The sequence below is a fragment of the Oncorhynchus keta genome, chromosome 14 (genome assembly GCF_023373465.1).
Source record: "Oncorhynchus keta strain PuntledgeMale-10-30-2019 chromosome 14, Oket_V2, whole genome shotgun sequence".
Taxonomy (NCBI): domain Eukaryota; kingdom Metazoa; phylum Chordata; class Actinopteri; order Salmoniformes; family Salmonidae; genus Oncorhynchus; species Oncorhynchus keta.
In genome coordinates, this window is record NC_068434.1 from 33,715,390 (window position 1) to 33,729,242 (window position 13,853).

Here is a 13,853-nt window from a genome sequence, read left to right on the forward strand (position 1 = left end):
GGGCACATGTAACTGATGTGAAACGGCTGGCTAGTTAGCGGTGGTGCGCTAAATAGCGTTTCAGTCACTTGCTCTGAGACCTCAAAGTAGTGTTTCCCCTTGCTCTGCAAAGGGCCGTGGGTTTTGTGGAGCGATGGGTAACGATGCTTCGTGGGTGACTGTTGTTGATGTATGTAGAGTGTCCCTGGTTCGCGCCCGGGTATGGGCGAGGGGACGGTTTAAAGTTATACTGTTACATTGGTGCCGTGACCCAGATCACTGGTTTCTGCGGAATAGGAGGAGGTCAAAAGGGGGGTGAGTGTAACGGATGTGAAATGGCTAGCTAGTTAGCGGTGGTGCACGCTAAATAGCATTTCAATCGGTGAGGTCACTTGCTCTGAGACCTTGAAGTGTTTCCCCTTGCTCTGCAAGGGCCGTGGCTTTTGTGGAGCGATGGGTAACGATGCTTCGTAGGTGACTGTTGTTGATTTATGCAAAGGGTCCCTGGTTCGCGCCCGGGCGATGGGACGGTCTAAAGTTATACTGTCACACACACATGCAGCACGTATAAAACTAAGGAAGTATGAAAACGCTTCTCCCTTCATTCTCTTTATCTTCTCTGGAGTTTTACGGTGGTTTGTACGTAGGCTATATAGACTTTCTAGTTTCATTTAAAAAGATGATTCTAACCTCAGTCACTACTGGAATAATTAGAGGTCTTTTCACCATAATTTCACTACACTGAAAGTTGTAATCAATCAACAACAAAACATGCAGTTAATAAAAGACCATACAAAATGTATAAACAAAATCAAAGGAACATATTTTATTACAAGAACAATTTGACAGCAATTCATTTTCAAGGAACAAATGAAGTCTTGGTATTGCAGTATTGCTATTTAATACAGACAAATTCCACAATTTCAAGCACTCTTCAGTACATTTATTAAGTCATTGTTTGATAGAAGATAACATCCGCAAATAACGCTTAAACACTGAAATAAATTTAAATGAACATTCAAAATGTATGTTATGATCAATTTCATTTCATTATTTTGTGTTATGCCATTTAGACATAAAAAAAGATCAAAAGGGAGATCAAAAGAGAGAGAGAGAGAGAGAGAGAGAAAGTTCTGGAATTTACAAAGCAGCATTTGACAAACAAAAACCAAGCATGTAGAGATGACATGCAACTTTGCACACTAAGATAACAAAAATTGCAATCATAGTTGAATTGACAAATTCAATAATTGGACTATGGTTTTCTTAATGTCACAAACATGTAAAACAACTTGTAAAACCTGTCACCTGCTAACCCATCATGCATGTTTTAATATTTTAAACATATTACATAATTGAACAATTTAATTGAAAATAAAACACATATAGACATCTTTTTTAAAGACCGCTACACGTAAAAGCAATGAAATGAAAAGGTTGATCAGCTTCTCATTGGTCAGAGAAGAGAGAAAATGTACGTTGGCTAATAATGCAAACAGAGCCTTTATGGCAGTGGAGGTTTAAATATGTTGGAACTGTATCTTTGAGCAGTTAAAAGCCTAGGCTGTGTGTAGGTTGGCTCATTCCTGTGTAGTCATCAACACAACCTTTGACCCTCTTGGATTGGCTATATTCATTGCTGGAGTGTTCCCTTTATATGGCAAATAAATTCAGATTCTGGATCTTTTAAAAGCATAACAGTTTCTGCTGTATTGTCTATTTGGTTGATGTGTGGACATTAATTGGCAAGATAAAACATGTTAAAAGCAAATCTTTTAACAATCAAAATCCAAAGACAAAAATACATGAAAACTTCCTCAGAAATGGTCTCAACTGTCTGCAGAGATTGGATTAGGTCCCTGGAACCTTGTGCATTACTAAACTATGGGCTCTGGCTAAAACCATTAGGATAATCAAGAGCCACACTTCTAACACCATTTTTTCATGTATTTTTTACAACTTATTTTGGGCTCTCACTGGCTTTAGATTCTACATCCAGTGTTGTTTTTCACTTAGAGCCCCACCCGTCACTCGAAACCAATTCATAAATAAACAAGACCAACAACATCCCTCCCTGCTTTTCTTCAACTCTACCTACATTCCCTTTGACACCTGGTACATAATCCTATACAGAATGTACACTTCGATTCAGTTTACTGAAAGACGTACACACACAAACAAACTCTTTCCACTCGGCTTGTGCCATCCATTTACTGAAAACCCACTGCAGCACAGTCCCTGTCATTCCACTGTAAAACTATACCATTCATAGCAGTCTTACACGCTCTACAACCCTGTTAAAGTGCCAACACCACAGTCATATCCCTGCCCTGCTCTGTAATTGATAATACCAATAAGGCAAGAGTCTATAGCGGGACAGACATATCCATTACACTATCTATTACTCATGTCCATTCCCCAGATAAAAAAAAAACATTAAAGAAAAACCTACACATATTCTTAAGTCATTTCAATAAACCACACAATACATCACGATCAACAATCATCTGCTCCAAACCAGTCTAGCAAAATCAATTGGGGTGGCAGGGTAGCCTAGTGGTTAGAGCGTTGGACTAGTATCCAGAAGGTTGCAAGTTCAAATCCCTGAGCTGACAACATACAAATCTGTCATTCTGCCCCTGAACAGGCAGTTAACCTACTGTTCCTAGGCTGTCATTGAACATTTTAATTTGTTCTTGACTGACTTGCCTAGTAAAATAAAGGTTAAAAAAAAATCTGTGAAGGAATTTCATTCAAATGAGACCATCTTTTTTCAACCACTAGATGTCACTGAATATCCTTTGATGAGAGAGTGGTTTGTCTGTATCGATCATACAAATCCATTGCAAATAATATGGTGCTTTTTAATGAATGTTTTTGGACAATTCTACATTGAGAGAAAAACTGATGGTGATGGAAATGAATTCACACTCAAGAGTGAATGGGTGTTGTTGGGCACCAACGTTCTCAAACCACACATTTTAAGGCCAAGGGAATTGTCAAGGCATTTCCAACAGCAATATTGCATAGCTATGGCATCATCAAACCCCATACAGTGAATATTTACACATTTCATAATTCATTTTTGTTATATACACTATACCCACATCTTTATGAAAGTATACATATACATATACAGTGGTAGGAAAAAGTATGTGAACCCTTTGGAATTACCTGGATTTCTGCATACATTGGTCAAGAAATGTGATCTGATCTTCATCTAAGTCCCAACAATAGACAAATACAGTGTGCTTAAACTAATAACACACAAACAATTATACGTTTTCATGTCTTTATTGAACACCATGTGTAAACATTCACAGTGCAGGGTGGGAAAAGTATGTGAACCCTTGGATTTAACAACTGGTTGACCCTCCTTTAGTAGCAATAAACTCAAACAAACGTTTTCTGTAGTTGCGGATCAGACTTGCACATCGGTCAGGAGGAATTTTGGACCATTCCTCTTCACAAAACTGTTTCCGTTCCACAATATTCTTGGGATGTCTGGTGTGAACTGCGCTCGAGGTCATGCCACAGCATTTCAATCGGTTTGAGGTCAGGACTCTGACTGGGCCATTCCAGAAGCCGTATTTTCTTCTGTTGAAGGCATTCTGTTGTTGATTTACTTCTGTGTTTTGGGTTGGGTCGTTGTCCTGTTGCATCACCCAACTTCTGTTGAGCTTCAATTGGCGGACAGATAGCCTAACATTCTCCTGCAAAATGTCTTGGGAAACTTGGGAATTCATTTTTCTGTCAATGATACTGTCCAAGCTGTCCAGGCTCTGAGGCCTGGTGTGCTGTGCCCTTTTTTCTCCACAGTGTTGTGTGTTCCCTCTAAACAACTCAACTTTAGTTTTGTCTGTCCACAGAACTACTGGAACATTCAGGTGCTCTTTTGCATACTTCAGATGTGCAGCAATGTTGTTTTTGGACACCAGTGGCTTCTTCCGTGGGGTCCTCCCTTGAACACCATTCTTGTTTAGTGTTTTACATATCGTAGACTTGTCAACAGAGATGTTAGCATGTTCCAGAAATGTCTGTAAGTCTTTAGCTGACACTCTAGGATTCTTCTTAACCTCATTAACCCTTCTGCGCTATGCTCTTGCATTCATCTTTGCAGGAAAGCCACTCCTAGGGAGAGTAGCAACAGTGCTGAACTTTCTCCATTCATAGACAATTTGTCTTACCGTGGACTGATGAACGTCAAGGCTTTAAGAGATACTTTTGTAACCCTTTCTAGCTTTATACAAGTCAACTATTCTTAATCTTAGGTCTTCTGAGATCTCTTTTGTTCGAGGCATGGTTCACATCAGGCAACGCTTCATGTGAAGAGCAAACTCACTTTTTGTGAGTGTTTTTTATATTGCAGAGCAGCTCTAACCAACATCTCCAATCTCATTGATTGGACTCCTGGTTATCGGAGTCCTGACTCCAATTAGCTTTTGGATAAGTCATTAGCCTAGGAGTTCACATACTTTTCCCAACCTACACTGTGAATGTTTAAATGATGTATTCAATATAGACAAGAAAAATACAATAATTTGTGTATTATTAGTTTAAGCACACTGTGTTTGTCTATTGTTGTGACTTAAGAGGAAGATCAGATCACATTTGTTGACCAATTTATGTAGAAATCCAAGTAATTCCAACTTTTTCTTGCAACTGTATATACACATGTACACATTTATGCATATTCATCCACTTTTGTATACATATTTAAATGCTGATTTCCAAGTTCAGATAACTCTTGATCATTGGAAGTATTCAACATTGCTGTTTCAGTGACAATGACACATAATCATCTTACTCTTACCCCAAACTGCAGTTAACACATAGAAAATGCTTTGTATATTTTCACACTTAAAACTCAAAAAACAGACAATCACTCAATCATGGCCATCTGGATTGGGAGTGAGAAAGTGACATCATACATGTATGGCAATGAACAACTCAGGATGCAGAGGGTTGGTGGCGGAAGGTGAGTAGCAGTGCACATATGGAATATGTACTGTGTATAAAGTCCAAAAGACTGTTATTTGTGAACATTGTAAAGTATCGTAATTGTTTTATATATGAGTCCAATACAGATTATATCTGTAAAGATGTCCACAGAAGGGGGGGTAACTAGCAGAGGGTGAGTTGCAGTATGGAGAATGAGAGCAAGAAAGTATATTTTACAGCGCGGCTTGCCTCACCAGTATTTTAACAATCAAAGCAGACAGAGATGCTGTGGCATACACCGTCCACTAGAGGAAGCCAGTCCAGTTGACTTGATGGCGCTTGTGTTTCACTGCTCCTGCCTGGGGTTCTTTCCTCTTCCTCAGCCCTGGCACTTCTTCATGCCCCTCAGCAATGCATATGACAGCACATATGTTTTCTCTCTCTCTCTCTCTCTGTCTCTCTGTCTCTCTCTCTGTATGGCAACAAAACATGGGGCTTTCAAGACAGCTGCCTGCCTTGTATTGGACACTTTATGATTCATCAAAACATCCCCATAATTAAAAAGAAACCATTCAACTTAAACAATAGCCTTAGATTCTGGATTGCTCCTTTGGAAATAAATAATTTGGTTTTGAGTGCAAAGAATAGAATGGGATAGTGAAACCCTGACCGATATAGACAGGAAAGGGCCTAAGTGACTAAAAGAGTGAGTGTGCGACTGTGACATGTTCTATAAAAATAGTCTGCAGCCCGGTTTCCAGTCTTTTAGACAGTAGTCAGTTTTAATTTGACAACAAACTGTTCTGTATCAGCATCATCATGATGAGTAAGTTGTGTGTTACATCCAGGCCTCAGTGTCCAGGCCGCTCCCTGACTCTACGGAGTAGGTGCAGTCCCTGCTTCCCATGGCGGTGGAGCATGACTGGGGGTGGATTAGGTCGCCGAAGGCCTGGTGCAGGGCCTTGCGTGAGGCTGGGTGGCCGTTGGAATGTGAGCTCTGAGGGGACTGTGGAGGAGTAGGGGTATGGAGAGGGGTGAGGTTGCCCATGGCCTGCAGGTCTCTGTAGCTGACTGGGGTGGGGATACGTGACGGGCTGTTCTCTGGCCGGTTGTCTGTACGGGGCCTGACTCTCGGCCTCAGCTTGAGCTTGTAGATGGAGGGCATCCTGTCAGCCTTCTTACCTACCCTCTTCGGCCGGAGGACCACACCTCCATCAACAGCATCCCTATTGGCTAGGGGAGGAGGTGGAGGAGAGGACTCTGAGCGTGATTCACTCAGGCTGAAGCACATGGAGGAGCTTTCACTGGAGGAGTCTTCCTGGAAGGAGCAGTCCTCAGAGGGGGGAAGGGGGATGGGTGAGGGACAAGACTCTGGGGGAGGGAGGTCCTCGTTGGGGTCTCCATCCTCCAGGTCATAGGGGAGGCTTGGTTGTTGATCCTCCAGAGGGACGTCTCCCTCAGGCCCTGAGCCCCAGCCCAGCTGACCCTGCTGGCTCTCCATCAGCACCTCTGCTGGAGCACCACTGACATGGCCCATATTCATGCTCCTGGGGTTGAAAGGAAGTTGTGAGGGGGTATGGCTGAGAGCTATGCCCAGCTCTGAGTCTCTCTGGCCAGGGAAGGAGGACAGGAGCTCCATGGAACTGGAGATGGCAGGGAGCTTCCTGAGACCTCCACCTCGCTCGCTCCAGCGCACTGGTTCTGTGTGCCCACCGTTAGATAATCCGCCCAGGCTATGGCCATGCAGTGGGGCCAGGGTATTCTCTAGTCTTCCACAGGAATGTGGGTTAGTTCTCTTGGACTCCCGGAGGTCAGGCAGAGCTCCTACCTTCCCCCCCACATTGATTGAGGAGGTGGAGGAGTTGGAGGAGGAGTAGGCTGAGTCAGTAACGTTAGGGTCAGCAGAGGCAGGTGTGGGGAGGTTTTGGGCCCCAACCCCCTGTTGTGGTCTACTGGGCCCCACTTTGCCCTGCCCTGTGTTAGCCAGGAACTCAGCCTCGAAGCTGCGGTACAGGTCCTGCTCCTTCTGGGGGTCCAGATTGGGCAGCATCTGGAACTTATAGCCTAGCCCCTCCTCCTCGGGCTCCTGCCGCTCAGAGCCGGCCAACCCCCTGTGGCCATGCCCATTGGAGCGAGGGCCGTGGGAGGTTCGAGGGGAGCGGGGTCCATGCCCATGGTAGTGAGAGGAGCGGGGGGAAGTGGAGTGTGGAGAGCGTCGGCCTGCCTGGGAGACTGGGGGCAGCAGCCTACTCTTCCCTACTGAGGGGGAGCGTGGAGCAGGGGGCCTGGGAGCCACCATAGTCTTCTTACTGGGGCTGCTGCTCTGAAGTCCTTTGATAGGCGAATTAGAGCAGGAGGATGATTGTCTCCTGGAGAAACCTCCACTGATTCTGGGGGAGGCAGGGGGTAGTTGTTTGGCCCTCAGCTCCTCTCGTCTGTCAGAGGATGGGGGCTGAGAGGCCCCGTGACGGGGACAGGATCCAGGGCTGGCATCGTTGGTTCGACTCCGGCTGGGCATCTTTCCCTGGCTGTGGGAACGCGGGGCCTGGAGCCTGCGGGAGCCTTCGGGCCCCAGAGAGCGGCCCCTGTCCCCACGACTGGTCCTGAGCCCGTCAGAGGGGCCCTGTGGGGGGCTGGGTTTGAGGATGGTGGCAGGGGCAGGGCGTTCCCGAGAGTGGCTGCGTGCGCGGGGCATTGGGGGGCACAGGGCTGGGATCTGACCACCTCCTCCTCCAGGCCTTTCGATCAAATGCTTCCCCTCCTTCCTGTTGACCAGCAGGACCACCTCCTCTCCGGAGCGACGGGTGCCTCCCAGAGAGAAGCGGCCTCCCCCTGTCCCTCCTCCTCCCTTAGAGGAGGCTGTAGAGGAGTCGCTGTCCCCTGATAGACGGCGGGTCACTGGCATCAATGACGAGTCCTTAGACCTGCAGAACACAGAGGGAGGAATACAGACAGAGTTATTTATAGTTATCTTTGATTTATTTCTGGCCTTAGTACATTTTATCATTGGAATAAAATAAATATCACATTATCCCACATTATAACTTTTTGAACATTCATAACACTTTGAGAAAAACAACATGCTCAGAGCCCATTTTCCATCCGAGCACCAAAGTGTCTGTGCGTCTGCCTCCCCCCAACTCCCCTGGCCCTGACAGGTTTACAGTAAACACCATCCACCCCCAGTCCATGATGGGACCTGTGACCTTCAGGGATCATGAGGATCATGCTGCCTACCTTGACTGACACACGTAGGGCTTGGTGCTTCTCGGAAACACTGGGCTGGATCAGGCTCAGGGATTACAGGGAAGATGAGAGCAAGTGGGGGCAGGATTATAGGCCTTGTGGATTTACTGACCCCACACACCCTCAGAGAACGCTGCCTGCACTCCCAGAGCTCACCACACCACTCCACTGTCACACACCAGTGGGGCCCTCAGGACAATTTACCATCCGAGACAGGAAAACCATCAGTAGAGCTCTGTAGCAGTGGCCACAACAGCAACATGATAGACATGTGCTCTCTGGCAATATCCTGTATTAAACATGAACTTTATCCACTTTCTTTATTGACATTCTTTAGGTAACCACTTCTATAATGCTCTGTAAAACCATAGCAAACAACCAATGAATTATTATTGCACAGTATATAAACAGGGCTCAATAACTATGAGTGACCAGATTTGACATTTTTATAAAAAAATTGACTGCCATTTAAAAATAATTACTTAGTCAAACAAATATTGACTTTGGAATGACAGCATTCTGAAGGCTTGAAATAACGAAGCACATGGGGTTTTCCCTCCAGATTAGCCCACCTGAGACCTACTTCCTGGGGGGAGCAACAGGGTCTGGGGGGTCGACATTCAGATTAAACCTTACCTAGTCTGGTGCATTTGGAGGTGCTGACCCTGAAGGGGTTAACCTGCACCAGGGCCTGTTGCCATGACGCCATCACTCACTCCGGATACTCAACCACTCATTGGCCGTGAGCCAAATGAAACAAGCCCATAGGCTTTCATCGTCTTGATCATTGGCCTCTCCACACACTGACGTATGAGGGAGGTATGTAAAGACCAACAACACTCAATGGACCTTATGTGGAGAGCTGAAGGATTTCACTCTCTTTACTAACCAGAAAAGTTTTATAGGCCATAAAATACCAACACTCTGACTGTCGTGTCATTTCTGTGAGAGAAAGCAGAAAAGGGGAGAGATGTGTTTTTCCTCCAGTACAGTCAACAAGCACCCTAATTCTATCCATCAGCCCTGGGCCTTGGAAAGAGAGAACAGAAACATCAACAACTGCAACACTGTTGGATGTTGAATCCCATCTAAATTCAGGCAGTCATTAGTGTAATTAATGGAGCCATAGGAAAGGAGGGAGAAGAGGGGTCGAGAGGGAGGGGGAGGGAGGTGACAGCAGCAATCAAGGTTCCAGTCTGGCCACCAGGAGGCAGAGTGGTATGGCTGGTAGGGCAGGACTGTGTCAGCGCAATGTCACATTAGATTAGGAAAATCTGCTTTGTGTAATCTGTCGCTTCCTAGTTTTGTGTGCTGTGTTTGTGTGTGTGCTGTGTTTGTGTGTGGATGGGTGTGTGTGTGTGGATGGGTGTTTGTGTGTGTGTGGATGGGTGGGTGGGTGGTGAAAAGTGGATCAGTGCTGGTGATGCAGACAAAGATGATGAAGTGTCATTAGCACAACACAACTCACTTGAGAGGGTTGAAGTGTCGAGGTTCTGAGCGGTCCCGTGGTGGCCGTGGTAGCAGGGGGGTGCGTCCTGCGTTGGAGTCGAGCTCCGTGGGGAGGGAGGGGTGGTGGGAGCGGCCAGGCCGGGTGGACGAGGGGGCACACAGAGGCTCCAGGCCCTGGGAACGTCTGTCAGGCGGCTTATAGGGGGCAATGCCCTCATTACGCCAGTGTGGGCCTGGGCTGGTGGAGCGGGAGGAGTGGGCACTGGAGGACTTGCTGTGGGCACCTTGCCCACTGGCTTTGGCCTGGTGATACCGGTGAGCTGCAAGGAACAAGAACAGACACAATACCACAATATTAGTAAGGCTTAGGTTCCATACCATGGATAATAACAACAACTGTGCAGATTACTCCAGCATCAGACAGACAGTCAGTATAGAAATAGAATAGAATAGATTGAGGGTTGATCCAGGGATCAACATAGCATGGGCCTCTCACAACTGGTGGCAGTCTCAGAGCATATGCACTTCTTATGATTTATGACTGCAGGAAATGAAGCAACTGAGGAATGAGATGAATCATTTAAGGCATGATGATCTTGACTTTGGAGTGGACCTACAGTTCATAACCTGAAGACCTGTAAATACATGTCATATCTAGGAAGTTGAGGAGATCATGGGCTAGAAATGCAACACCAACCATTACTTCAGTGCAAGCATTACTAAAGCCTCAGTCAGCTGTCCAGACACAAGGCCACTGACATTATCAGTCTGGCAGTGTGGACTCATGGAGAAGGAAGAGCTCGTCTACCCACAGGGTTTAAAGCCCTGACACCAGGCATTATTCCACTACTGCCTGCCTACCACTCAAGGGTAAACATTAAGTGATATGAATGGTTATGGCAGCCGTCAGGTCAGGTTTACGAGGGCGTGATAAGGGCTTTATGACAGTGGAGGATGCTGAGGGGAGGACGGCTCATAATAATGGCTGGAACGGAGCAATTGGAATGGCATCAAACCATGTGTTTGTATTTGATACCATTCCAATAATTCCGCTCCAGCCATTACCAGAAACCCGTCCTCCCTAATTAAGGTGCCACCAACCTCATGTACTTTATGAGTAAGGTGTAATGTTGTATGAAAGGCCTTTTTTCACCTTTATTTAACCAGGTAGGCTAGTTGAGAACAAGTTCTCATTTACAACTGCGACCTGGCCAAGATAAAGCAAAGCAGTTCAACACATGCAACAACACAGAGTTACACATGGAATAAAACAAACATACAGTCAATAATACAGTAAAAAAAAAAAATCTATATACATTGTGTGCAAATGAGGTAAAATAAGCGAGGTAAGGCAATAAATAGGCCATGGTGGCGAAGTAATTACAATATAGCAATTAAACACTGGAATGGTAGATGTGCAGAAGATGAATGTGCAAGTATAGATACTGGGGTGCAAAGGAGCAAAATAAATAAATACAGTATGGGGATGAGGTAGTTGGATGGGCTATTTACAGATGGGCTATGTACAGGTGTACATCGGCTCCTTTCCTTGTTCGGGCCGCGTTCGGCGATCGACGTCACCGGCTTTCTAGCCATCGCCGCTCCATTTTTCATATATCCATTTGTCTTGTCTTGTTTAGATACACACCTGATTTTCATTTCCACAATCAATCTACTTGTATTTAACCTTCTGTTTCCCATCATGTTTTGTGTGTAATTGTTTTCTTGTCAAGTGAAGTTCCTTTAGCGCTTTACTTTATTGTTCTGCTTTTTTGAGCGTGCTTGTTTTTGTTGTGCTCTCGGTTTGGAACTATAATAAAGTGTGCTTTATTTATCATACTCTGATCTCCTGCACCTGACTTCGCCTTCATACACAGCCTGACAGTCAGCCCGAGAATTGAACACTGTGGCACCCCCATAGAGACTGCCAAAGGTCCGAACAACAGGCCCTCCGATTTGACACACTGAACTCAGAGAAGTAGTTGGTGAACCAGGTGAGGCAATCATTTGAGAAACCAATGCTGTTGAGTCTGCCGATAAGAATGTGTTGATTGACAGAGTCAAAAGCCTTGGCCAGGTCGATGAAGACGGCTGCACAGTATTGTCTCTTATCGATGACGGTTATGATATCGTTTAGGATCTTGAGCGTGCCTGAGGTGCAGCCATGACCAGCTCTGAAACCCGATTGCATAGCAGAGAAGGTACGGTGGGATTCGAGATGGTCGGTAATCTGATTGTTAACTTGGCTTTTGAAGAACTTAGAAAGGCAGGGTAGGATAGATATAGGTCTGTAGCAGTTTGGATCTAGAGTGTCTCCCCCTTTGAAGAGGGGGATGACCGCAGCTGCTTTCCAATCTGTGGGAATCTCAGATGTTACAAAAGAGAGATTGAACAGGCCATTGACATGATCCTGAATAAGGTAGCACCATGGTAACACTAGGGTTGTCACGACTTCCGCTGAAGTCGGTCCCTCTCCTTTTTCGGGCGGTGTTTGGCGGGTCGACGTCACCAGTCTTCTAGCCATCGCTGATCCACCTTTCATTTTCCATTGGTTTTGTCTTTGTTTTCTACACACCTGGTTTTCATTCCCCAATTACATGTTAATGTATTTAACCCTCTGTTTCCCCTCTGTTTTTTTTGCGTTATTGTTTCTATGTTCAGTTCGGTACATGATGGCTGGTTTTGCAACGGGTGCTGTTTTCACCCATGCGTAATATTTTACTGTTTGTATTTTGGTCAAGTGTATTTGTTACCTTGTGCCTTCATTTTTGAGTAAAGTACGTTGCTCACTCATTTTGCTCTCCTGCGCCTGACTTGACATGCACCTGCGCCTGACATGCACCAGCTACACTCACCTTCTGACAAGGGTAAAACTATGCTAGCACTAATGTAACACCATACTGCACCTGTACACAGCCCATCTGTAAATAGCCCACCCAACTACTTCATCCACATATTATCTTTTTATTTTTTATTGCTATTTTGCACCCCAGTATCTTTACTTGCACATCTATCACTCCAGTGTTAATACTAAATTGTAATTATTTCGACTCTATGGCCAATGTATTGCCTTATCTCCCTAATCTTACTACATTTGCACACACTGTATATACTGTATCACTGTATCATTTTTCTATTGTGTTATTGACTGTACGTTTGTTTCTGTGTAGCTCTGTGTTGTTGTTTTTGTCACACTGCTTTATCTTGGCCAGGTCGCAGTTGTAAATGAGAACTTGTTCTCAACTGGCCTACCTGGTTAAATAAAGGTGAAAATTCAATAAAAAAAATAGTAGCACTATGGTAACACTATGGTAACTAGCACTATGGTAAAACCATGTTAGCACTATGGTAACACTACAATATAGTAGCACTATGGTAAGTAACACTATGGTAAAACCATGTTAGCACTATGGTAACACTATGGTAGCACTATAGTAACAATATAGTAGCACTATGGTAAGTAACACTATGGTAAAACCATGTTAGCACTATGATAACACTATGGCAGCACAATATTAACACTATGGTAACACTATAGTAGCACTATGGTAACACTATGGTAGCACTATGGTAGAAATATGATAACACTATGGTAGCACTATAGTAACATTATAGTAGCACTATGGTAAAACCATGTTAGCACTATGGTAACACTATGGTAGCACTATAGTAACAATATAGTAGCACTATGGTAAGTAACACTATGGTAAAACCATGTTAGCACTATGATAACACTATGGCAGCACAATATTAACACTATGGTAACACTATAGTAGCACTATGGTAACACTATGGTAGCACTATGGTAGAAATATGATAACACTATGGTAGCACTATAGTAACACTATAGTAGGAATATAATAACACTGTGATATCACTATGGTAACACTATGGTAGAAATACGATAACACTGTGGTAACACTATGGGAGCACTATGGTAGAAATCTGATAACACTATGGTAGAAATATGATAACACTATGGGAGTACTATGGTAGAAATATGATAACACTATGGTAGAAATATGATAACACTATGGGAGCACTATGGTAGAAATATGATAACACTATGGTAGAAATATGATAACACTATGGTAACCCTATGGGAGCACTATGGTAGAAATATGATAACACTATGGTAGAAATATGGTAGAAATATGATAACACTGTGGTAACACTATGGTAGAAATATGATAACACTATGGGAGCACTATGGTAGAAATATGATAACACTGTGGTAA

The 13,853-nt window shown here is 44.4% G+C and overlaps 1 protein-coding gene across 2 annotated transcripts in view; it reads right to left on the reverse strand.

Moving 5' to 3' along the window:
* Positions 1-779: 779 nt before the first annotated feature.
* Positions 780-13,853, reverse strand: part of LOC118393260 (GAS2-like protein 2B) — a 46,631-nt gene continuing 33,557 nt past the window's right edge. For both annotated transcript variants that reach the window (XM_035785776.2, XM_035785778.2), the window contains 2 exons: positions 9,635-9,935; positions 780-7,844 (listed from right to left, as the gene is read on the reverse strand). In XM_035785776.2, coding sequence (XP_035641669.1) covers positions 5,759-7,844; positions 9,635-9,935 — 2,387 coding nt within the window. In that variant the 3' untranslated portion in view covers positions 780-5,758. The remainder of the gene's footprint in view (positions 7,845-9,634; positions 9,936-13,853) is intronic.